General features: G+C 34.0%; 1 protein-coding gene across 2 annotated transcripts in view; it reads right to left on the minus strand.

Moving 5' to 3' along the window:
* Positions 1 to 26,682, minus strand: part of MED13L (mediator complex subunit 13L) — a 274,477-nt gene that overhangs the window by 233,206 nt on the left and 14,589 nt on the right. For both annotated transcript variants that reach the window (XM_033097386.1, XM_033097387.1), the window contains exon 2: positions 8,450 to 8,687. In XM_033097386.1, the coding sequence (XP_032953277.1) occupies positions 8,450 to 8,687 (238 nt within the window). The remainder of the gene's footprint in view (positions 1 to 8,449; positions 8,688 to 26,682) is intronic.

The raw sequence follows: 26,682 nt of genomic DNA on the forward strand, positions 1-26,682 counted from the left end.
CATATAAACAAATAAAAATTTGAATTAAAAAATTAAAATGTAGATTTGGGCCAAAAACATGGGTGTGCATTATACACGGGAGCACATTATACATGGCAAAATACAGCACATTAATATTTTCCGGAATTAATTAGGCCCTGAAATTCTACTAATACCTTAACCTTTTCTCCAATTTACTACATTAGAATTCTTATATGAACCTCCCTAAATAAGACAAAGGTAAGAAATTGTTTTACTGGGCAAAGAAATCTTTATATCACCTTCATGTACAAGAATCTCTTCTAAATCTTAAAATTATCTATTAAAAAGCAAGATTTTGAAATAAGACATACACAAACAAGGGGAGAATCAAACAGGCTATCCTTAAAATTTCTAGACTAAATACTTATATTTCAATCATAATGGATTCATCACTGAAAGTATTTAAACATTAAGAGGGGAAAAACTGTACTACACCAAATAACAGTTTACCTAGTTTTAGGTTAATTTTCTACCCTACTTGCTCCAGTGGTGACTTTAATACCTCATTAATGGGGGTTTCACTCAGGTTTACTTTATACAAGTAGGTAACTTTATATCAATGCAAAAATATTAGATCATAATACCTGTATTTACCAAAACATAAATCTCCCCCACCAAAATCAACTGATTAGATTCAACTCTTCCCTAAAGCAACAATCGTTAAATTATAATTTTTTACCAACTGTTTAATCTTCATTTCATTAGAACATAAGCTCTTTACATGCTATTTCACCACAATCTCTGTATAAATGTCTCATTTTTCATAGAAAAAACTAATTACATGGTTCAGTAACTTGCCTGTGGTAGGTAGCACATCGATTTTATTTACATTCAAAAGTTAGACTTTAGCTTGTTCTCTCAATTTCAAGCACATTTAGCTTAATAATTCTATCTAATCCATTAGATCTTTTTCTATTCTTCATAAGAAAGAGTTCTGAAGTCATTAGGATCGTACCATAATTTTACAATATAAATTTACTGCTTACCAAAGTCTTAAGTATTTCGTTTTCTCTTTTAAAGATATAATTTATAATTTTCTATTAAATCTAGTATTTCAGTAAGTATGCAATACAATCATCTGGATAATCACCATACAATGGAAACTATTTTATATTGTATATTTATATTACTATTTTATAGCTTTAGCAAACAAAATCATTCCAACTAAACACAGAAAACAGGAATACCATAGTTACTTTAAAAATCAGAAATTTTATATGAAGATTTGAATAATTTAGAAACTACTTAGATCTAGCTACCATTTACCACTAGGCATGTGTATCCCCTAAAAGTGCTTTTTACAAAAAACCAATATATTTTTCAATTATGATCCACAAAGTAACAAATATGAAAGTTAAAGTAAAATTTACTTTTCAGGTGCATTATTTTAATCTCAAGATTAATGCCATGTAATAACGTCTCCGTATAAATGTTGATACATAAAAAATTATAAATTTAGAATAATGGAGAATGATATAATTCACCTGTTTTTAAAATCACCAGAATTTTATAGAAAAAAAAATTCAAACAATGTAAAAAAAAAATTATTTCCCAATTTAGTCAGAGATTAAGTTTAACTGACCACCAATAATGAAAAAAACAGATACAAAAACAGGATGGAAAGTCAGGGATCAGATTTTTATCTTTAGAAGAAATTTTCAAACTGAATAACATTTTACATAGAGGTACTCTCATTCCTGCCAATTTTGTATGTAAAAGGGTCGTTACTTTCACACAGAAAGCAAATTTTTCATTTCAATTGAGAATAAACCCATTTACAATGCTGATTAAAATTATTTCATTTCCTTTAGTCAAAGATAATCAGAAATCATCAAAATCAACTGAAAATTCAGACTGTAATAAGATACACAGTAATATATTCCTACATACTTACTATCTATAATTTTAGAAAATTCAATGTCAACATTTCTTTTTAGTATGCTAAACAATAAGGGGTTATTAATTTTCAGAATTTAATTTTACCATCATAATTTGCCTTTGCTGGATCTTAAATATTTTTCTTGCCTTCTCCTCTCCTCTGCCCCACTACTTTCCTGTGACTTAAGAATGTAGTCTTCATTTGACCTTTTAACTGCTTTTACAAAAGCAAATGGTTCAAGAAGTTTTCTGTTGTTTTTAAATAGGCTCAATTTAGCTTTTTCCTCAAGACAGAGTGAAAAGCTGTTGGGAAAAAGGATATTTACACAGTCTCAAAGTTTAACCCCAAATTTACTTAAAAATTACAAAAGTAAAAGGGTATCTTTACACTGGAGAAATCTGGCAGATATTTCCTTAACCAAGTAATCGAATTCAGTAGGATCAATATTGGAACTAATTGACACGATGTGTTTCTGATGTGATGCCACAGAAAGTACACATAACCTTGTCATAATTCTTGCCAAAAATGTTTAACCGGAGTCTATTCATGAGTAAACAATTAGACAAATTCAGAATATGGAAACACTGACAGGACAACTGAACTGTTCCCTTCAAATAACATCAAACATCATGGAGGAACACACAAAAAATAGTAACTTGGGGAATGTTCTAAATTAGAGGAGACCAAAGAGACAAGACATTTAAATGCAACATGTTATCTGTAACTGAATCCTAGATTGGGGAGGAGGAAGCTATAAAAGGCATTATTGAAACACTTGAGGAAATCTGGATATAGGCTGAATCTTAGATTATATCAATGTTAAATTTCTTGAGTATGATAGGATAATGGTTATGTAGGAAAATGTCCCACATTCTAATAGGAATTACATGGGAGTTTGGGGTAAAGATTCTTAAAGTTTGAAAATTCCCTTCAAATCATTTAGGCAGAAGAAAAGGCTTATGTATATATGCATGACAATATTCTTCAAAATAAAAGGTTGAGGGGAGGGAGTTAGGTATTTTCTAGAGACACCTAAACAAGAATTACATCAATCCAATCATTTGAGATTACAGATTACAATCTGTACCTACAGATTATAATATTAGCAAACTGGGTCAGTCACTCTCTCTTCTTAGCCTTCCTCCCTCCCTACAAAGTGCCCACTTCTTCCAGAGGCTTGCAATCAGTTCCGTGGTATAAACAATAGTTTTAGAGTATCTTAAATTCTCTTATACTGGTCACAGTCAGAAAACCTGATCCATTTTTCTTAGCTCTTTATGGTCTAATGTTGTCTTTGCATGGCCCACACCTCTTGGCATAGGTGGTAGCACCCTGGAAAATGGGGAGGAAAGCAATACTTATGACTCTAAATACAATAACAAAGAATAACAACACCATTCTGCCCCTACACTGATAATAAAGCCGATTCCTAAGACTTCTAATACTGATAGTGGGGCAATCCTTTTTTTTAGAGGTGGACAGATATATTCCCATTATAATTTACATTTGTCTTAATCAAAATGAAGAGATAGCACAGATATACTAAAACTTAAAATTATAGACAGTGCATAAACTTCTTTACAGAACATACACAAAATAACATGGATATTTCTACCTCCTTGGGAATAAAATCAGAAGTAATATCAATTTTAACTAGGTTTCAATCTCCTCACATCATGAAATCCTTTAAAATTTTATGTATTATAAATCAACTTTCTGAGAGTACTATGCTATGTTAGAACCATATAAGATACTTCATTCATTCATTCAACAAACATTAAGTACACACTAAATAGACTCCGTATGTTATTTCTACTGGACTGGGGACTCTTGATACCTTGGGTGAAGCCATCACAAGTCTGTGCTTGCTCTTTGTAACATTTTTGGGTTTCAAGCTTGCATGTCTTTCCCACCACTGACTAACAGGCTATGAAATGGCTATAAGATTGTGTTTATAAAATGGTTCTGTTTGGCTGATTAGGAGAAGTCACTTTAGCATACTGTATTAATCTCTAAAACTCAAGCTGAAAATGTGGGAAAGAGCAAAAAGAACAAAGTTATAATAAAATAAAACTGGAGAAGAGACTATTAATATTAAAGTTCAGTGCATAATTATTAGTATTTTTGAATGTAAATAAATCTGTATCCTAAACAATGTTTAAATTCATAGCTCAATTTAGAATAATTTATTACAATATTAAGGTCTTTCTGCTCATATTCATCTTGTATATAACTTCCTAATTTTTTGTTTCCTGATCAGAAACCTACAATTCCTCAAAATTTATCAAATTAAGTTCAAATTCTTCACCCTTACTTCATGTACTCCACACTATACCCCACCTTCCCACGCTTTCAGTCTCCCTGACTATTTCCGTCAACCCTAAGCTCCAGGCAAACGTGATCTCCCCACAATTCGTTCACTGCCCGCCGGCTCTTCCTCGGACTAGGACAAGTCCCACCCCGACCTAGACAACTCCTACTTACCCTGAGACCCACCTCCAACCTCACCCACCCTGGGTATTCCAGTCAGCTTCCTCTCCTGTGATCCCCGAGGTTGAATCTGATGGTTCTGAGGGATCCCATAACTTCATGATTTACAGCTTACTGCACTGTATCATAATTATGAGTTCATTTAACTACCCCAATAAGACTGAACTGCTTAAAGAACTCATTTCACATACTCAGGACTGATCACAGCTCTTGCCTAACAGAGAGTGAATAAACAAACCAGAAACCAAGGAAGTTATCAACCCTTGGCCCTAAGGCTCACCGCATTCTTCTTACACGTTTACAGAACACATGCTTAGTTCTGGAATTGAATGTCTTCCATTTGGAAAGCAGTCAATCTACTGTATTTCTCATATACTTACAATGTTCTCTGCATTATATAATTTGTGTGCTTGTCTTATACCCTCTTTAGACTATAAACTTATCAAGGGTAGAGATTACATCAAACCCCTGCAATTGGCCCCATTGATGCGGCTACTCACGGATGACACCAGGAAGGGCGTGCACATCTATTTAGTGTTCAGCCAGCACCTTGCTTCCACACCATGTGGAGAAGGCGATCGAGTTACAGAACTAACTTACAGGATCTAAGAGAGTCAAATCTTAAAGTTCTCACCTCTTTATAAAGCAACTTAAAATTTGTTATGAAACTCTGTTTATAGTGTTAAGTTTAGACAAATTTCATATGAGCAGGAGTATCTTCAGTGCTCTAACATTTTATTATTCCCAGTTATTCTACCCAATCTTTAAAACTCAAATTCAAAAATATGATTACTTCAACCAAAAAAGCATACTTTAAAAATTAATATTTGACAAACATTAGCAAGCACTGAATGCTATCCAGAACAGACCAACTGTTTAAAAAATGCCAATGTTTTAATTTTGATATAGGAATTAATTGTTGTCATCGTAGTAACAGCAGCAATAATTACAATTACAGATTCTTCTCTGTGCTGTTCTAAGTACTTTAACTTCTTTTTTTTTAATCCTTACAACCCAATTTACAGTGAGGAAACTAAGGCACCGCTAAGTTAAATAACTTGACCAAGAATACACAGCTAACATGTGATCAAGCAGGGATTCAAACCCAAGCCAATTCTTTGAATCACTATGCCATACAATATAAACTGCAATTACCCAAACAAGAACCCAAAAGTGTTTATCCAAGTGGCAGGGACAGGCTATAAATGTGTTTTAATCTTCTCGCAGACTACTTCACAGACATTTCAAGCACTTAAACAAAAAGTCTAAGATTATAAAACCAACTTGTGTGTGTGTCCTATGGGATTATTCTCTATAGGGATACTTTATACATTTAAATCTAAGATGATTGCTTTGGTGTTATATTTTACCATCAGGTTTCTTCGTAGTATGCTATTCTGGGTACACTGTAAAGACAAAGTGAAACACCTAATAACATAACTGAAAAGCATTTTAAGAAACAGTAAGTAAAATGTCCCTATAACGAGAATGTTAGAAATAATGGTACCATCGTGCTTAATGTTAACAGGGTTCTGCTACAATTTATTTTACCCAAAATGAAAGGACTCTTACACATGTTAGTAGAGAAGGAAACAGATTCCAAAATATCCTCAATTTGTATGACTACCAATTAAAATATTCCCTTCATATCCTTAATTTTTTTCATGATTTGCTCTACCTGTCATATTCTCCCCTCACCTGATACAAAGTTGTCTATATGCCTTGTTTTTTAAACGAAGTTTCAAATATTTTCTAATATTACATTGAACCGTATAAAATTACCTTTTGTAACCACTTTTATCTACACTTCATATGCTTCCGTCTAGTGACTTTCACAAACTCAACATATTAAAAAGAACACATGTACTTAACGAAGTTATGATTGTCCCATCACTGTAATACTTTCCTGGTGGCACACAAAGGAATAAATAGTTTACATAGTTTTTGGACTTAACAGGAAAGAAAATAAAAGGTAATTATTCTTATGAGCAAACATTCACAATATATTGTTAAGGAAAAGGACTGAGTTACTTAACAGTGTGATACCAATTTCATTTATACATAAAAACACCAAATATTAAAACTCTGCTTTAGACTTCTGGATTGTTGTTTCTTTGTTCTCTTCATTTGGCGGTTGTTTTCCTAATTTTCTAATTAAAATGTAGTATTTCTGCAATTTATAAAAACAACTTAAAAAGAAGTTAATCTTTGCTGAATTCTTTACCACAAAAATACTTACTATATTAATGAATCTGCATATGTAATCTAAGGCAACTAATACAAATTTAAATAGCCTACATCTTTTTGTTAGCTCATTAACAAAGTCCATGAGAAATAACACAATAATTCAATAAGTTATTTCTAAGAACACTGATCATGTGCTTTGTTGATATGGTTAAATACGCTACACATCAACTAAACAAGCCAAATTAACAGTTGGGTTTGGTTTCATCATCATTAAAAAAATGATGATCTGCACTAACAAATAAAGACCAGACCTAAAAGTTAAAACATAAGGGATCAATGTGGAGCAGAAATGGAAGGAGATTAATAAGAGGCAGAAACAATCATTTAAAATAAAGGAGAAACTAAAATAAGCAAACAAAAATGCTATTTTCCTCTACAAGTGTAAAAATGTTTAAAACAATAAAAATATAGGTTTTTATACTTAAACGGACAAATATAAATGTTACAAGTACCTTCTAGGAAGTATCTTCTTTTAAAATTCTGACAAACGGAATCCAGATGTTTAAAAGTATTTTACCTGAGCTCACTGCTAACTACATGAAATAAGCTTTGAGAAAATATGTAAGTTCTGAGATTTTGCTGATTAACCAGCTAAGTAAAACAATCTTACCCAGAATGGGTTCTTATATTTATAAACCAAATACTTTTTTAAAATATTGTGAGAAAGGTTTGAGCTGAGTAGACAAATGGACCATAAGGTAAACAGCTCAATTAGTCTGCTGTGGTTTACTGCCCTCTGGCTGTTGTGGCAGGAGAGATCACAGATAAAAAGTGGCTGCATAGAAAAGCAAGGAAGGTGTCAAGCAGAAGTTGGCAGGAAATCCTTTAGGCTTGAGAACAGACCCTCAAATATACATTAAAGTTAATTTTACTTCTTCCTTTAAAAAAATATTAAACATATCAACTAACAAAACATTCCAAACACTATATGAAATTTTTCAACCACAAATCTACAAAACATAGAGTAGTCTGGACATAATAAAAGTTGGCTCTTGAAGACTAAATCAAAAAGAGTTAATGTTCTACCCTAACTACAGATCAAAATTAGTCTTGATTTAGAAAAATCCCTTAGCATACTAGAGGGAAACTTTTAGGTAAAGAGGTAAAAACTTTTATCAGAAATTCAAAGATATTGATAAAATTTCCTCTGGTTATAAATCTGTAGTAGATACAAAATGTACAGTTTAGAATAATGAAACTCCTATGGTAATTCAAAGTTTTCAGGTATCAGATGTAATCTGAAGTCAAAAATCAGGCAACATTGGAACAAATATTTCCTGGAATCACCTATTTACATAAAAAGCATGAACAAAACAAAGAAAAACTTGCTACACCAAAATCAGACCTAATCCTTTATGTTAATCTTTCTTCAAAACACTAGCCAATGTCATCTCATAATTTTGTCCAATAAGGCCAGCTAAGTTTCTATTATCACTTTACAATTTTCCACCAGAGTTCTGCTGGCAATGAACCACAACAGCCACAGTCCAAGAAAAAACAATTCTGTTCATTTCACTGACTTGCTAATAATTACAATTCAGTATCATTTTAAAACAGTGGGTCTTAGCCTCATTTCCAACCCAACACACCCAGGAGACACGATGCTTCCCTTTAATAATAGTGGCTCACATGGTTCTGATTTCCAGCATGACTGGGAAAGAACAAGAGAATTTGAAAAACATGGAGGTGAAAAGAGGGGTGAGAGTGAGGATGTTCCTTTGAGAGACACGCCCAGTATTAACCTCTTTGGAATTTATCAGTGTTCAAAAAATACATGATGCAAATAATTTTTAAGAAAAAACAAAACCTTACCCTGCAGTTCATGATGTATTACACCCACTAGGTTGGGTTCGTCTCCCCACCAGAATATCCATAACTCTTTGCAATCTGGTTTGACATCACGGCGCCACACACACAGCAAGTTGGCTTGCAGACAGCGGATGAAACTTAACAGGATTGGATCATCTTGGGCTGGGGCTGAAATTATGGGTCCACAGTCCCCATGCCCTCCAAAATTGTACCTACGCCATTTGATTCCCGTGAGTTCAGCCTGGAAAAAGAAAAGAAAATTATAAGAGTTTTGATTTTTCTTTTTAGTTACAGAACACCAAAAGCAGGCTTCCACACAGATAAGCAGGCTTCCACACAGATAAGCAAATCTGCTAAATATTTACACTACACTTCACATCATAAAATTTCTCCCACTGAAGAATATGTGTCAATCCTTATTGATTTTAGAGAAAACAACTCATTTTTTCCTATCAAGTTTTCTACATAACTCTGTATATTAAACACCAAAATACAATAAACAAATGATCATTATTTCCTGTTCAACCATTTTTACCTTTATTTTAATATATAGGAACTTCATTTACTATAAACTCTCTCTATATAAAACTTTTCTACATTATTATTCCTTAGTTAATTCATCAATTATATTTAGAAATCAGATAAAATATTAAAAAATAAGTGTAGAATTGAAATAATTTCTTCCTAAGAATTTCCTTAATTTCTTCCCATCAAGAAGCCATACAGTTCAAATCCTTTTTAATCAAGGAAACAGCTTGCAATAATACCCCCGTGCTTCATTATGAACAAATATGCTGCTGAAAAAACTGATGCCAAGTTATCAATGATTTATTCATGTTATTTAACAGGTAGCACACAAAAGCTTTGTTTCTATAACAATTCCCTAATGTAGTTTATCTTTTGTTTTTTTAAACATTTTAAAACATGAGAACTTTAAACCAGTTTGGCAGCAGAAACTGTATCTTTGTTCTGTTACATAGATTTGTATTTTAAAATTTCCGAAATCTTAGGTTTAAGAAACTAAACTTCAAAGATGTTTCAAGACAAACAAAAGTTTAATTTCTTACTTAAGTAGCTATAAATTACAACAATGTATTCAAAACTGGTAACACTACTGATTCATAATATAATTCTGTACCAAACAGTCCATGCGTCCTTGCATTCATTCACTCATGTACTCACTCATCTTCCCCGCTCCCCACCAGCCACCACCACCAACAGTAATTTTTGTCAACAAGTTGTTTTTCAAAAAAACAAGTACCACAGGGTAGAAAAATAACCATTTCTTCTACTAACATAAATGAAACAAATTTAAAGTGCTAAACAGTCACTATAAGTAACACATTTTAGGAAAAACTATCAATTTTTTTGATCCAAAAGAAAGCTTTACTTCAAAGAAAAGTTTCCAAAAAATAATAATAATGTCCAACTAAAATTATCTGAAATTCAGTCAACTATCCCTTTACACTATGAGATATACAAATCTGATCATAAGGGTCATCACACCAGCCCGGGCCAGGGAGCTGTGTCCTACACAACTAGACTGAGAAACAACGGCTTGAACGGGGTGGGGGGGGGGGCGGCAGAAAGGGGGGAAAAAAAAAACACAACACACACACACACACACACACACACACAAAAATCAGAAAAGTTAAGTAAAAGACTAATTTTTCTTATTATCACCTAGGCTGGTGTTCTGTGCCTAAGAATTTCGGGGGGAGAAGGGGAATAAAAATATACCAATAATTATGAAGCACTAATACTTAACATTAACCATATTTAAAAGGTTAGAAAATTAAGATATATCAGAGATTTTAACATCAGGTGAGTCAGAGCCCAAGAAAATCTATGAACAGCAACTTCCTCACTAGAACACTTTCCCCTGGAACATCCGGCATGGTTCAGCAGATGAGCTACTTGGCTTTGATTCAGGAGCATGAATTCCTAATCCTAGCACTTCCACTAACTTCCTATCAGTGCTTCTATGGTCTCAGTGGTAAAGGAAAGCCGCTGCCACTTGCTCTACATTATTTACAGAGTTGTTCTAGCAAGTGATAAAACACAAATACACGTGATATAGCAAGGCTACAAACTTAACCATTTTATAACTAATTCAGCCAAAATAACTGAAAAATGTCCAATTATTTTAAAACAATTTAGTTTCTTTACCTTAAAGCTAAAATTAAATATCATTTGGACCATTGTTCATTGGAAAACATAACAATGAACCACCATTAAAGCCTAATAGAGATACGTAAGTATAACTAAATATAACTAAGTATATCTAAGTATAAAATGAACGTTCAAAGACTTGTTTTTAAATTTTGAATTAATGTTTGATAAGGGGAAAGACAACTTAGTGTTACTGAAATAGTTGCTCAAGAAAAAAATTCCTATCATGGATGTGTATATTCAATTAGACTAAAATATGTCCTCATATACGATGATCAGGTTTCTACTTAAAAATCAATTCAACACAAAGTTATGTTGACCCAGTTTTTGACAAATGTGTATCTCTAAGACTAAAAATTCTTTAATAACTTCAAAATTATGAAACAACCCTTTAAAATGTTTCTAGATGCAAATTATCCCCAAAATGCAGTATCTCTCATTGTCAAAGATGAACAATCCGTAACTATATTTAAGTTTAAATTTACATGGTTTTTAAAATACAGAATCAAAAGATGACATTAAAATATACAAGGAATAAAACAGTGTATGCTATAAAAATCATATATAATAAATATATATTTTATATATAAATATAGAGGGTGCCAAAAAAATGTATACACATTTTAAGAAAGGAAAAAACTGTATTAAAATTGTAATACAATGAATGATGTTAGCATTAATTTGTTTAACGCCATCTTTTGAGCGAACGTCATACTACACATTGCTACCGTAATTCAATTCAACTTTGAAAAGTAACACATAGATAACGTCTCTTAAAATGTGTACATGTTTTGGCACCCCTGGTATATATATAATAAAAACCATAACCATCATCATTTATTCATCATGTACTTAATATCAGGCATCATACTAGGGTCCTTACATAATTTCTTATCTTTTCTTCACAAACAGACAGCTAAAGAAATTAGGACTCAGAAAAGTTAAATAATTCCCCTATAACATACAGGTGGCAAATGGCAGATCCCAAATATAACTGAACTTAAAGCATAACTGAATTTAAAGCATAAATTCTTTCCATTCTGCCGTTTTGCTTCATAGGGCTAATGGTGAACATTAACTCTAGAGGATTATAAAATAGTACAAAGAAACTGTCATCAACTCAGTTTAGCAATGACAAGAGCTCATGGCCATACTTTCTAATTTAAGAAAGTTCATGAATCTTTCTTTAGTCTTCCTGCGGTATTAAGAAAACAAGTATAAGAGTGCCCACACACCATCCCATGAATGGATGAGACTTTTTTTTCACTCAGATAATTATATGCATTCTTCTACATGTTACCACGAAAAGACTATCTACACAAGCTAATTCTTAGAGTATATGTATAACAAACCAAGAAAATAACTATTCTAATAGCAAGAGAGACTGGAGGGAAATTTCCTGAGCAATAGTTGTTATCTGTTGTATAGGTAGTCCCCAGAAAACTGAACTCCACTGGTGGAGACTCCCCTGGACTAAACAGAAGACACCCCACCCCGTCAGTTCAAAATGGTTCAAATTAAATAGATTACAACAGAATCAGGATAAACGCACTCTCTAACAGCATGAATATATTTAAGGACAAATCTATATTAATTCTTCATGTCCTCTTCTTCAGGTACTATATATAGGAAATGAGCTCATGAATTCTCCCAGTGGAGGTCACTTATTTGCACTGACCCAAGATCAGATCCCTCAGGACCCACAGCACTCACTACACTGGCAGTGTGGCTCCCCAAAATCAAACTATTCAGAGATCATGGAACAGAGTAAAACTAACAATGGCCTTGATAAGAATGAACCCAGGGTGTGTAGTACCAGGGGAAGAACACTGGCTGGCGGTCAGGAGATGTAGATTCAAGTCTGGCGTTTTCAACCATTTCCCTACAAGATATTAGGAAATCTACTCCATCTCAGGGCACCTCAGCTTCCCGACTGGTGAAGTGATATAGCTGACCTAGATACTATAATGAGTTCAAGTCTCCTGGCCCAGGCTAATTACATCCCTCTCACTAAGGCAACTTGTAAATGAGACTGAACCCTTATTAGATGCCTTAAAACAATCAGCAGGAATAAGTTGCCAGAAGACATCTGAATTTTCAAGAAAGTTGAAGGATTTTTCAAACTACAGAGCAATCAGCTTAGTATCAATCCTGGGCAGGATTCTAGGATAGTGTGTAGAAACGGCAGCTGTGATCATTTGGGGCCAACATGAGTGCACCAGGAAACTGCAAGTCTGCCTCACCTCACTTCCTCCTGAGACACGGTTACTACTCTAGTAGATCAGGCGAAATACAGTAAACATGCTAAGTCACCTCTCAAGTCACAGGAAGGGAAAAAAAGTCAAGATAATAGAAAACTTCTGTTAAAACATAACTAACCAGCTCCAGGTAAAGATGACAGAGTAAACACACACATCTGCTTTTGCTCTCACTTAAATCCCTCTAAAACATCAGTAAAGAAGTTTGGTTTGGTTTTATCTTTGCCCTTAAATTGCTATGGTAGATAGGAAAGGAGAAGAGAGCATCAAGATTTTGAAAGCTAAGAAACAGATGCTCACGAGGTAAAGACAAGTATAATATCTAAGAAAACAGAATCCTAGTTTGGAAAAAGCGGAGATGCGACCGTCAGCCTCAGGAATTACAAATATAAGGACTTGTGCAAGGAAGTAGGGTTGAAAGATAGAGAGGAAATAAAGTAAGGAAAAGTGGTTGAAAGTCTGCTTAGAAGGCGCTCAGAACCCAGGGACCCTCTCCATTGCTCATCTTATCCCAGCAAAAGCTGGAAGGGTATTATTCTCTGGGTCCAATAGAACAGAGGGGTGTCTGGACTGGGGGCCACAAGCACAACTAAAGACAAGGAAGGAACCAGAGTGAAAACAGTACAGTAGGTGAGTACGTACAGAATGAAGGTCAAAAACCACCCTCTCCCACCATCTCCTTTAGGCACCCAGAAAGCTGGCAGCCAATCTTTCATCCCTCAGAAAGGAGTCTGGAAAAGTTTTCTCTGGGAATCATACCAGCTCAAGAGAAAAGACCTCAAGATATTGACATCAGAGATTCCCCAACTAAAGAGCCCACCCAGATAAGTCAAATTAACAGTAAACAAATGCCACTCACATACTCAGAACTTCTAAGCAGTTTTTTAGTCCACCATTCCTAAACATGAACAGACAAGCAGGAATTTCTAATAGCTAAGGGAAACCACAGAGGAATTACAGAAACGAAAACAAATAGAAAAGCAACTTAGAGGGAACAGACTATGTTGGGGGAAAAAAAACTTTACAAAATCTATTATTAATATTCTTACAGAGATAAAATAGTGCAACCATTAAAAAAGAACAGGACGCTATTTCAGAAAAGAACAGAGAACTAAAAGAGAGCTCTTGGAAATTTTTAAATAATGATGCCAGAAATGATAAAAATCAATAGAAGGGTTGGAAGATAAATTTTAGGAAATCTCCTAGAAAATAAAGCAAATAAACAAAAATGAAAAATGGGGGTGGAGGGAGATCAAATTAGAGGAGCAGCCCAGGAAGTTCAAAACCAAATACAACAGCTTTCAGAAAGAAAATACAGAAAATGAAAAAAAAGGAAATGTGATAATTCATGAAAATTTCCCAGAAAAAAAGAATGTGAATTCCTAGATTGAAAGGGCACTCTGGGTTTCCAGAGCAATAAATTAAGAGAGACTCAGAAGGTGTATTATTATAAACTTTCAACACACCGCAAAGAGAAGGTCCTCCAAGCTTCCATATAATAAAAAGAGATCACATAGAAAGACTTCTCAACGGCCATGCCAGAATGCAAGAGTGCAATAACTCCAAGGTTCTAAAGGAAAATTATTCCAAATTAGATATCTATGCCAATCTAAATTATCTATCAAGTGTGGAAGTAGAATACATTTTTAAAATACTTTATGAGTTTATTTGAACCAAACTGATAACATGTCAGGGACCAACATTTCAAGTGGTCCCAGACTAAATACATTTTAAAATATGCAAGGTCTTTAAAAAAAAAAAAGTGCCCTTTCTCAGGAAGCTACTGGAAGTGTGTGCCCTTACTAAAAGGAGAAATTAACCTAGAAGTCATGAGATTTAGGAAATAGATCCAACATGGGAGGAAGCAAAATGTATCCCTAAGATTACAAGGAATAATTAGTCGATTCCAGGCTGTTGACAATGCGTCAGTGTAGAGGGAAACCAATCCAGATGATGACAGATCAAATGGCTCCAGGAAAGACTGTCAAGAAGATGAAACTGATGAAACACATGATATATCTGAAAGTCTTAAAAGGAGATTCAGAAAATAAAAAGTCTGGGAATGAGTTACTTAAAAATACATAAAAAAGTAAACAATCAGAAAAAAACGATAATTACCATCTTCAAGTTACACAGAAAAGAAAAAGCAAGCAGAGTTTACTAGATGGCTCAGCCATACATTAACATAATCAAATAAATGTTAACACTGAATACTGAAAAATTACTACGCAACCATCTTAGTAAAATGGAAGGATGGCAAAGGATGTTTGGTTTGTAGGAGGCAGAAAGAATGACCTAAATCTTCATCTTCAATAGTGGAAGATCCAGAATTTAAAAACCTAAAAGTAACTCTGTAAAACTTAGAATTTATAAACACTTAATGAGTAAGAATCAAGATAATCAACAATAGGAGGTGAAAGTGTTTTTGTCTGGAGGAGGTAAAACTGAGGCCAGGAACAGGTAATGCTATTAATTATATGCCTTATAGAACTATTTCATTCTTTAACATGTAAAAGTACAACTCTAATTTTAAAAATAAAACAAAACTAATCAAAACGTGGTAACAAAATATATTTAATGCATACAAAAAGGTTTTACTAATATGGAGAACTCACACCATTTTATAGACTGAGTCTAGATAAATTCCTAAATTGAAGAACAACTTAGCAGTATCCCATAAATTGTGTTGCAAAAGCCAAAAGGTTATTTACCATGTGTTAAAATAGTGTGTTGTTGTTGTCTGTTTCTTTTCTCCTTTTTTGGACTACTAAAACTCCAGGTGGGCAGAGACACTTTAGCTGCCTGCTCCCTCCTACCTTGCTCTGCACAAACTCTTCCATAGCGAAGGGGTTTACCAGGGATTCCCTCTGCGGACGGGCTGAGGGCAAGAGGACATTGGGCCTACCATGTGACTCTCCTCTAACACAGTATTTTCATGTTATAAGAAATGCAATGTGATAACTCTTCATGCAATGAAGTTGTCTACCAAAGATGCTTTCTAACAGATAGATATTTGCTGATTCATAATTTTTTCTTCAGTTGTAATTTTCTTTTCAGCCCTGAGCTTACTAATACTAGTTTTATAATATAAAGATAAGAAACAGGGAACTGGTTTAACAGAAATAGGAATGAAAAGGGCACAGAGATGTTATGTGACAATAAGTTTAACACATGTAAACAATACGAGATAACCACTAAAAAAGTTACTGCCATCTTAAGCTACCTTAATAAAAGTACAGTATCTAGATCCTACACAACAGATCTTATTTATCAAGTCACTAGTCAATGTGACTAGTGTTCAGCTCCTAGCTCTGTAATTTGAGAGAAGAATCTAAATAAAGTGGAACACGTTAACAGATGAAGGACTATGTTAGTGAGGAAACCTGAACATGACATACAGGATAGAAGCCATATGAGCCTCATGTTCAATCCTTTCAGCAAAGAAACATGGCAGCAAAAATAAAATAAAAGCATAAAGCCACCGCTGAATTAAGTAGGATGAATATAATATAAAGTTAAGGAGATTCTGAAGTAATCTGAAAAGTCTTCAATTAGACGAAAGATTGATATGTGGAAGAAGAAATTGATTTGCTCAGCCCTGACCCAAGTGGGAGCAGAGAGTCAAATGGAAACACTGATCGTTAAAACAACAGTGAGAGCTCCCTCAAGAAAGAATCCTTAACTGAGATCCCTGAGAATCACAGCTAGGGGGCGTTAAGGAAAAGCTGGTCAATACTAGATGCGGCTTCAAACATCAAAGGGTTGGTTGGACAATATGATTTATACAGTTCCTTTCAAACCTGAAATATGAACCTCAAAGATTCTTTCTTCCAACCATAACTAGTATCGTTGGTATCTGTCAACTAGCTCATGGATTGTTTGCTGGCTCCTGAACTAGGATAACACACACAGACAAATATGACATTTAAAATATAAATAAAATGCACCAGAATTGTCCTCCCACCATAAACAACTAGAAAACTAGACAAAAATAAATACATAAAACTACTGTTTTCGGACACTGAACAACAGGTAGCACAGAGCTAGCTAGCCTCTCTGAGAAAACAAATGAGGTAGGCCTTACAGAGCCTGAGGCAGCTGAAATTTGTGAGAGCAAATTGCCAGAAAGGAGAGAGTTATGCAGAAAAAGAGCTCCAAAGATCCGATAGGGGTTCTTTTGAGACTGTTCCTAAATACTAAGTTGCACACTCAAACAATCAAATTCAATGGAACCACGTAAAGAATGGCTAGAGAGCTATCATTCTAACAGCTCATGCAAAGCTGGGAGAAATGTCTAGTTCTGAACAGGGGAAAAAACATTGTTAAACCCCTTGGGCACTAAATAGAGATCATAGAAGAAATCACACTTCAGAAGGAGGAAAGGAGACCTAGCGCAAAGAGTGCTCTAACCCACCCTAAATAACCGAGCCTCAATAGTCACCATCACCATCGCGACCACCACCATCACGACCATCACCGTCACGACCATCACCATCACCATCACCATCTACAAGTAACTTAACTGCTAGCCAAAACAAAATTCAATTATTTAAAGGAAAAGAAATAAAATCCAGACTATTAACAATATCATATTCACAATATCCAGCATCCAATAAAAAAAAACAAGACATTCAAATGTCCCACACATTTTGGTATATTTTGTGTTCATAATCAGTCAGTTCAAAATATTTCTTACTTTCCCTGGTGATTTCTTTTTTTTTTCCTATGTGTTATTTAGAAGTATTCTTTAATTTCCAGATTTTGTGTCTGTCCAGTGCTCTCTCAGTATCTCGTTAATTTCAAATTTAATTCTTTTCAGAAATTTCAATTTTAGAAAATTACTGATATTGTTTTATGGTCAAGGATTTAAAGGAAAACACAAACTTAAGGACAGAAATGGAAGGGTTTTTTTTTAAATAACTAAAAATTTCTATACCAAAATATGCAAAACATGAAATGAAAAATTCACTGCATGGGTTTAACAGATTAGACAATGCCAAAAAAACAAAAAGGACAGGGTACTTGAAAACACACAATATAATTCCTCAGGATGAAGAACAGAGAATTTTTAAAAACTGAAAGAATAATGAATAAAGAAAGCCAAAGCAGTCAGAATAATAATAAGCAGTCTAACATACATGTAGTTAGGGTTCCAAAACGCAAAGGTTGGCAGGGAAAGGGAAGATGAAAATTCATATATATACATATATATGTGTGTATGTGTGTGTGTGTATAATAATGGCCAAAAGTGTGCCCAAATTTCATAAGAACAATGAATCTCAGAACCAAGGAGTTGTGTGAAGCCAAAGCAGATTAAATAACAACAACCCACACCAAAATACATCGAAGTAAATTTCTGAAAACTAATGACAAAAATAAAAATCTTAAAAGCTGTCAAGAGGAAAGAAAGTCACAATGCATAAGGGGAAACAAAGATAATATTCACCACAGACTTCTCATCAGAAAATATGCAAGCCAGAAAACAATGGAACATGCTGAAAGAAAAAAAATCTCCATATCTAAATTTTAGATCAAACACAAATATCCTTCATAATGAAGGTAAAATACAGATTTTTGTAAAAGAACAGAAGCCAATGGAACTGCACCATAATAAATGTAACTACAATAAATGCTTTAAAAAAAGTTCTTCAAGTACAAGGAAAATATCAGATGGAAACCTGGACCTACACAAAAGAATAAAGAGCACCAGAAACAGTTAATATAAAAACAGTATGAAACATGAGAAAATCATTTTTTAAATTTCTTTAAAAGCTAATTAACTGATTACACCAAAAATAACTAAGTATTGTGGCATGTATACTAAATAGAGAAGAAAAATATAACAATAGCACAAAAACCAGGAGAAAACAGAAGCATGCTGTCCTAAAGTTCATTATAAATGAAGAAATGTAGTATTATTTGGATGTAAACTGTGATAACTTAAAGATGCATATTATAAATCCTTCACCAGTACTTAAAAAGTTAAGACAAAGAGGTATATCTAATAAGCTGATGTTAATGATAAAATGGAATCATAAAAAAAAATACTCCAATAATCCAAAAGCAAGCAGGAAAAGGGGGTAAAAGGAATAAAACATAGATGGCACAGATAGGGTGGAAAGTCTTTAATAAACCCAATCATATCCATATAATTATATTAAATATAAATTGTCTACTATAATTAAAAGACCCATTCTCAGAATGGATAAAAGGCCCAACTATATATTGCCCACAGGAATGCAATTTAAATATAAAGACAAGTTACGTTAAAGGTAAAATGATTTCTTAAAAAAAGAGATATCACATAACACAAATTACAAGGGCTGAAGTGGCTAGATTAATATCAAAGATGACTCCAAGAGGACTATTACTACGAATAAAGAGTAAAGTTGTGTAATGATAAAAATGTCAATTTTTCAAGATGGCATAAATCCCAAATGTGTATGCACTTAGTAACAAAGCTTCAAAATATATGAAGCAAAAACTGATATATCTAAAAGGAGAAACTGACAAACCCCGAAATATAATTGGAGATTTCAACAGGCCTCCTCTCAGCAACTGATAGAACAAGTAGACAGAAAATCAATAAGGATATAGAAAACATGAACAACACTATCAACCAAACTGACATTTATAAAACATTACATTCAACAACAGAATTCACATTTTTTTCAAATGCACACAGAACATTCACCAAGAGAAACCATATGCTGGGCTATTAAAAAAAAATCAATATACTTTTTAAAATTGAAATTTCTGAATATAATTAAATTTGAAGTTAAAATATTGAGAATGCCCCAGACACACACCAAATCTGGAAATTAAATAATGTTTCTAAATAACGCACAGACAAAAAAAAAAATCAGAAGAGAAACTTAAGAAATATTTTAAACTGATTATGAAAACAAAATATACCAAGTGTGCAGGACACAAGTAAAGTAGAGCAAAAAGATCAATCTGTAACTTTAAATATTTATATTAGAAAGGAAGAAAGGTATATTGCTCTAAGCTTCTTCCTTCAGAAGCTAGGAAAAGAAGTGTAAATTAAACCAAATGTAAAATTCAGTGAAAGAATGATGAGCACAGAAGAAATAAATGAAATAGAAAAAATAAGTAAAACAAAAAGCTGGCTATTTTTTTTTAAAAAATCAATAAAATTGACAAACGCCTCACTGGGTGAATCAAAAGAGAGAGAAAAGACAAATTACCAATATCAGGAATAAAAGATGAGGAATTACTTCACATCCTAAAGACACTGAAAAGCTAAAGGAATTATTAGAAATAACTTTACATCAATAATTACAACTACATACTTAGATTAAATGGACCAATTCTCTGAATTACCAAACTTAACACAGACAAAAAAATAGAAAATCTGAATAGCTCTATATGTATTAAAGAAATGGAATTCATAATTTAAAACCCTCCCACAAAGAATTCTCCAAGGCAAGATGGCTTCACCGAAAAATTCTATCGAACATCTAAAGAAGAAATACCAACCAGTCCTACATAAACTTTTACAGAAAATAAAAGAGGGACTACTTCCCAAATCATTGTATGAGGCCACCACTACTAAAACCAAAGACATTACAAGAAATCTACATGCCAATATCCTTCATGAACACAGATTTAAAAATCGGTAACAAATTAGCAAATTAAATCTGAAAAAACATAAAATGATAACATACTCTGCACATGGAGTTTATCTTGGGAATTCAAGCTTAGTTGAATTAGTTCAAAAATCCATCAATGTAATTCTTATTAACAAAACAAAACCTATGATTATCTCAATAAATGCAGAAAAAACATTTAACAAAACTTAACACCTCGTCATGGCAAAAAATAAGCAAACTAAGAATTAACGGGGACTTCCTCAACCAGATTAAGGGATGTTCACAAACCTACAGCTAACACCACAGTTAATGATGGAAGGCTGAAGACTTTCCACCAAGGATCAGGACAAAGCAAGGTTGTACACTCTTACCACTTCTATTAAACTTGGTACTGCACGTCCTAACCGATGCGATAAAGCACAGAAAAGAAATAAAAGGCATACCGACTGGAATAGAAGCTATAACAACATCTTTATTCCCAGACAACATCCCCATATACATTTACAAAAATTAAAGGATATTAGCAGAAAAGCTACTAAAACTAAAAAAACTGAGTTTAGGAAAGTTGCAGCAATATATAAAATTTAATTTTATATGTAGCATAAATATACAAAATTTAACTGTATTTCTGCAGACTAGCAGTGAATAACTGGAAAATATTTAAAAACAATGCCATTTTAACAGCACTGAAAACTATGAACTAATTAGGGATAAATTTAATAGCATTATGTTCCAGATCTGTACACCCAAAACTACAAACCATGTTGAGAAACTGAAGATCTAAAGAAATGGAAACTAGACCATGTTCACGGACTGGAAGACCTAAAACTGTTAACAGGTCAATTCTCCCCAATTTGATCTATAGATTCAACAAAATTACAATCAAATCTCCCCAGGGTATTTTTTTCTTTTAACAAATTGACAGGTTGATTCTGAAACTGATATTGAAATGCAAACTATCCAGAAGAGCCAAAACAAAAGTTGGAGAATTTACCCTGATTTCAAGACGTGCTATATAATCAATATAATGTGATACTGACATAAGAAACATGTAGATCAAACAAACAGAATATAAATCCAGAAATAAATCCATGCATACACACACACATACATTCAATACATTCAACTGATTTTAACAATGATATCAAGATAATTCAACAGGAAAAGTACAGTCTTTTCAACAAATGGTGCTGGAACAACTAGATATCCACATGCAGAAAGAACTTTCAACCCTTACCTCACACCACACACACCAAAAAATTAATTCGAAATGGACCAGTTAATCACAGACCAAAACCTAATAATTAAAGACAATAAAACTTCTGTAAGAAATATAAGAGAGAATCTTTGCTAACTTGGAATAGCAATTAGAACTCATATATAGCTGGTGGGAATAAAATGGTACAACCATTGTTCAAAACCTTACCAGTACTTTATAAAGTGAAACCTTTATTTCCCACATGATTGAGCAAGTGCACTCCTAGTTATTTACAAAAATAAAAAACACATGCCCCACAGAAAACCAGTAAGTTCATAATAATGGATAAGCACATTGTGGTATATCAATTCAAGAAACTACTACTTAGCAATAAAAAGCAATGACCTACTTAAGCAACAATAAGAAGCCCGACAAAGACATCTATACTCATATATGGTTCCATTTATAAAAAAATTCTAGAAAAGGTAAAATGAATCCACTGTAACAGTAGATCAGTGGTTACCTGGATGTGTGGTGAATTCACAGATGCATACATTTGTCAAAACTCATGAAACTGTACTTACTTGCTTAAAATAAGTATATTTTATTGCATGTAAATTATACCTCAATAATGCCAGGTAATCAAAACTTTTTGTATTAATGGAAGAATCCATGTTAAAAAAAAAAACTCTCAATAAAATTTACTTTTAATATAGCCCAAGAACCATCTTGCTTATCTCCAAGGTAACTGTGAATCTCGTATAAAGTATACAATATTTTCCAAAAAATTATTTTCATGCCTAACTACATCAGAACACTAGTTAATGATTCATATTTATTAACCTTAAATAAAGAGAACTCGTGCAATTTCTGGAAACTGAACCATTTAATGAAGTTTGTTAGCGATGTTAGGATGATGTCTTGCCCAACTACAACAGCAGACTATAAATAGAAATTTGCTCCTTCCTCTACAGTAACATATACTCCATATTGCTGGGAATGACACGCCCACTTAAAGAACTATATTTCCCAGCCTCCCTGAGGTTAAGCAAGGCCAGATGAGTCCTAAGAAACCTCCTTGAAGTTTCCTTTATAAGGAGGGGTGTGGCCTTTCCACATTTCCTCCTCCTATGTATCTAGAATGCCACCAAGGTGACTAGAATTTGAACAGCCATCTTGGACAATATGCTACCTGTGATAAACTAAAGATGATTTAGGGGCCGGCCCGGCGACTCAGGCGATTGGAGCTCCGTGCTCCTAACTCCGAAGGCTGCTGGTTCGATTCCCACATGGGCCAGTGGGCTCTCAACCACAACGTTGCCAGTTCGATTCCTCGACTCCCACACAAGGGATGGTGGGTTGCGCCTCTGCAACTAGCAACAGCAACTGAACCTGGTGCTGAGCTGCGCCCTCCACAACTAAGACTGAAAGGACAACAACTTGACTTGGGAAAAAGTCCTGGAAGTACACACTCTTCCCCAATAAAGTCCTGTTCCCCTTCCCCAATAAAATCTTTAAAAAACAAAAACAAAAAAACTGTGTGGTTACCTAGGTTTTTACCTTGCCCCAGTCATCGACCAAAAAAAATAAACTATCCTAATTTTTTATTTCCAAATGATTCCTCAATTTGGAATAAAGCAGTCTAAGAGGGGGAAAAAAAATCTATCTGCCTATCTGTGGGAAGGAATTTTAAGCTGTATTACTCCATTAATCTCTGATGAAACTTTAAAAAATGTAAACTGTATTATCACTCCATTAATCTCAGGCAAATCTATATGCTCCAGTGATTTCTAGCTTCATGCTTTCACTAAATTATATGGTCTGCACTGTTAATTTTTAAAAGGCTCAGGGTGAAGGAAAAAAGAGACCAATGTTTGGAGCAGTTATGGGGAGCTTCGCAGAAACCCTAAACTGATTTAGAAAGAAGAGCGCACAGTACAAGGCACTGGTTAAAGTGGTCATGCTCTGAAGTCAGTGCCTCAGCTCCATCACTTGCAAAGCTCTGTGAATTTGGGCAAGCTACTTACATTTCAAACTTCAATTTTCTTATCTGGAAAATGGGAAGAGTGGTATATACCTCATAGGATCTTGGTAAGAAAATGTACATAGCAGGCAAGCAGTGAAACAGTTCCAGGTATTCAGTAAGCACTCTTAGAAAAAGCAAAAGCTCTGAGAGGAGATGATGCGTAACACGTAAAGGTCTGACTTGAAATACAGGTTCCTATTAGTGAGTGGCTAGAAATTTTAAATAGAAAAAAGAAAACAAAAGACTTTTTAGAGATTAAATACTTTTAAAAATAAGAAAACTCACAGTATATACCCATATGTATGAAAAGATAGTCATAAACGCATTAGAAATAAACTAAAAATTGAGTGGTTTTGTTTTTTTTTGCTCAGAATGGGAAAACTTAAAATGAATAAGTTTTACTGAGGCTGAGGATAGAAGAAATGCACATTTATGTAGTGCCCATATGAATGTAAACTGATATATCTTTTTAAAGAATTTACGGCTGTAACTATCAAAATTTAATGTATAACTGCACTATTACAGAAAAAATGAATCTTAATGTTTATTACAGTTGATAATTAAATAATTACATCCCATCCTATGAAACAGGACTCAACTGTTAAAAAAATTAATAATAAAGAATGAGGTATATCTAAATTTACTGACTTGAAAATATTCTAGGACAATGTTAAACAGAATAGCATGTTGCAGGAAAAGTTGGATAATTAGCCCGTTTGCAGTTTTTTAAACAAATACGTTCGTCATTAAGAGAATGCATAAACTGTGGTATAAGACTGAATTGCAACTGCACACTGTTGGAATATTAATATGGTGAATGTGTAAATAAAAAAAATTTATTAAAATAAGAGACACATTGCCATTAATTCCCCTCAGAATACTCCCCCTCACTTTGAACACACTTATCCCATCATTCTTGCCACTTTCTGAAGCAGTTCTGGAAGTCATCTTTCGTGTCTTTAGTTGCGCTGTCCTGGCTGCCTCAATGTCCTGAATCATTTTGACTTTGGGGAAGAGCCAGAAGTCGCATGATGCCAGATCCAGTGGATGAGGGCAGGCTGTAATGTTTTTATTTCATAGAAATTGCCACATACCAGAAGCAATGTGTGACACGTTGCATTGTCATGATAGAAGATGATTTACGGCACACTTTAAAACACATCTTCTCTCAACCGTAGCTCACACCCGATTGACTGTACTGAACAAACTGAAACTTGTCACACACTGTTACTAAGGTTTGATGTGCCGCTTCCTGTATTGAAGATCTCTGCCTTTCGGTTGAATAGCACTCGGCAGCAGCATTCACTGTAGTTTTTGATCACAACAGAAAGGCTCCATGTTACACATCGCTTCTGGTATGGCAATTTCTGTCAAATAAAAACATCATGGTGTGTTCTCATCCACTTTTTTCACCAGATCTGGTACCAGGCGACTTCTGGCTCTCCCCCAAAGTCAAAATGACCATGAAAGCTAAACGTTTTGAATCAATTCAGGACCTCGAGGCAGCCAGGACAGTGCAACTAATGACAGGAAAGAGGACTTCCAGAACTGCTTCTGAAAGTGGCAAAGAACGATAGGATAAGTGTGTTCAAAGCGAGGGGGAGTATTCTGAGGGGGATTAATGACAATGCGTCTTTTATAGTAATAAATTTATTTAAATAGTCACCGTATTTTTTGACCACACCTCATGTATATGCCGGGCGGGGGGTGCCAAAAAAATGTATACACATTTTAAGAGATGGTCAACGTTGCTCAAGCAGTAGTTCGCCGTAATCAGAAGTATCTGGACGCTGATGGGAACCACTTTGAGCACCTCTTGTAATTGCAGAAGTCAAACGTGACTTGTATTCATCTTTTCCTATCGGGATATATTACAATTTTAATAGTTTTTTCTTTCTTAAAATGTGTATACATTTTTTGTCACCCTCTGTTTATACACACATACACTAAACATTCATGATTAAAACTATTTTTAAAAGGAAATGATAAACATAAAATTCTGGATAATAGCTACCTCTGAAGGAAGAAGAAGAAAGAGAATGGGAAGGGAAGGGAACCACAGGACTATGTAAATGATAAAATATTATTTTACTTACTCTGGGTATTAGATACATGGGTGTTCATTGCATTGTGATTCTTTGTACCTCATGTTTGATTTATACATGCTATTTTTACCTACTCCATACCTAATAAAAACAGTTTTGAAACTGCGTATGTGTACAGACACACATATACACAAAAGCAAGAAAAAACCTGGAACAATAAAAATTAAACTACTGGTAGTTACCTCCCCATGGGGGAGGGAACCTTCATGTTTTATGTTAGATCCTTCAATATTACTTGAACTTGAAAATAATTATGTAATGTTTTATTAAATTTATAAAATAAATTAAACTTTTCTCTTAAAATTATAATTTTGAAAATTGTAACCACATGGAAAATGTTAGTGCATACAGCTGAATAAAGAACTATATTTATACTGTGATTACTTCTATGTACAAAACCCAAGCACATTAGCAAGAACAGAAGAGTTGGGGTAAATCTGACTTAATGGAGTGGCTGGATTATGGGTAATTTTTTTATAGTTTTAATTTCTTGGAAATTTTATTTCATAGAAATATTCTGTATTTCATTAGTGCAACCTCACTTGGAGAGAAATAAAAGAAAAATGACAAGTGCAAGAAAGCCAACTCTCTACCTTCAGGGTAGCCAAGTGAAAAATCTACCCACATGGGAAGGCTGAATGAATTACAGCCAATTGACAATAGATAGCGCATGCTGTGCCAGTAAGTGCACTCAAAACAACTGGAGAGGATCCCCACCACACCAAGGAGATTACATCAAAAGGTTCTTAAGTGCATATGTACATTGAAGCGCTTAACTAAGAACTGGCACTGCCAAGTAAAAGTGCCATAGGGGCATGGAAAGCTCCAGTTCACAGGGAGCCCAGGAATGTGCTGGAAAAGAAA

Source organism: Rhinolophus ferrumequinum, chromosome 25 (assembly GCF_004115265.2).
Source record: "Rhinolophus ferrumequinum isolate MPI-CBG mRhiFer1 chromosome 25, mRhiFer1_v1.p, whole genome shotgun sequence".
Lineage (NCBI taxonomy): Eukaryota > Metazoa > Chordata > Mammalia > Chiroptera > Rhinolophidae > Rhinolophus > Rhinolophus ferrumequinum.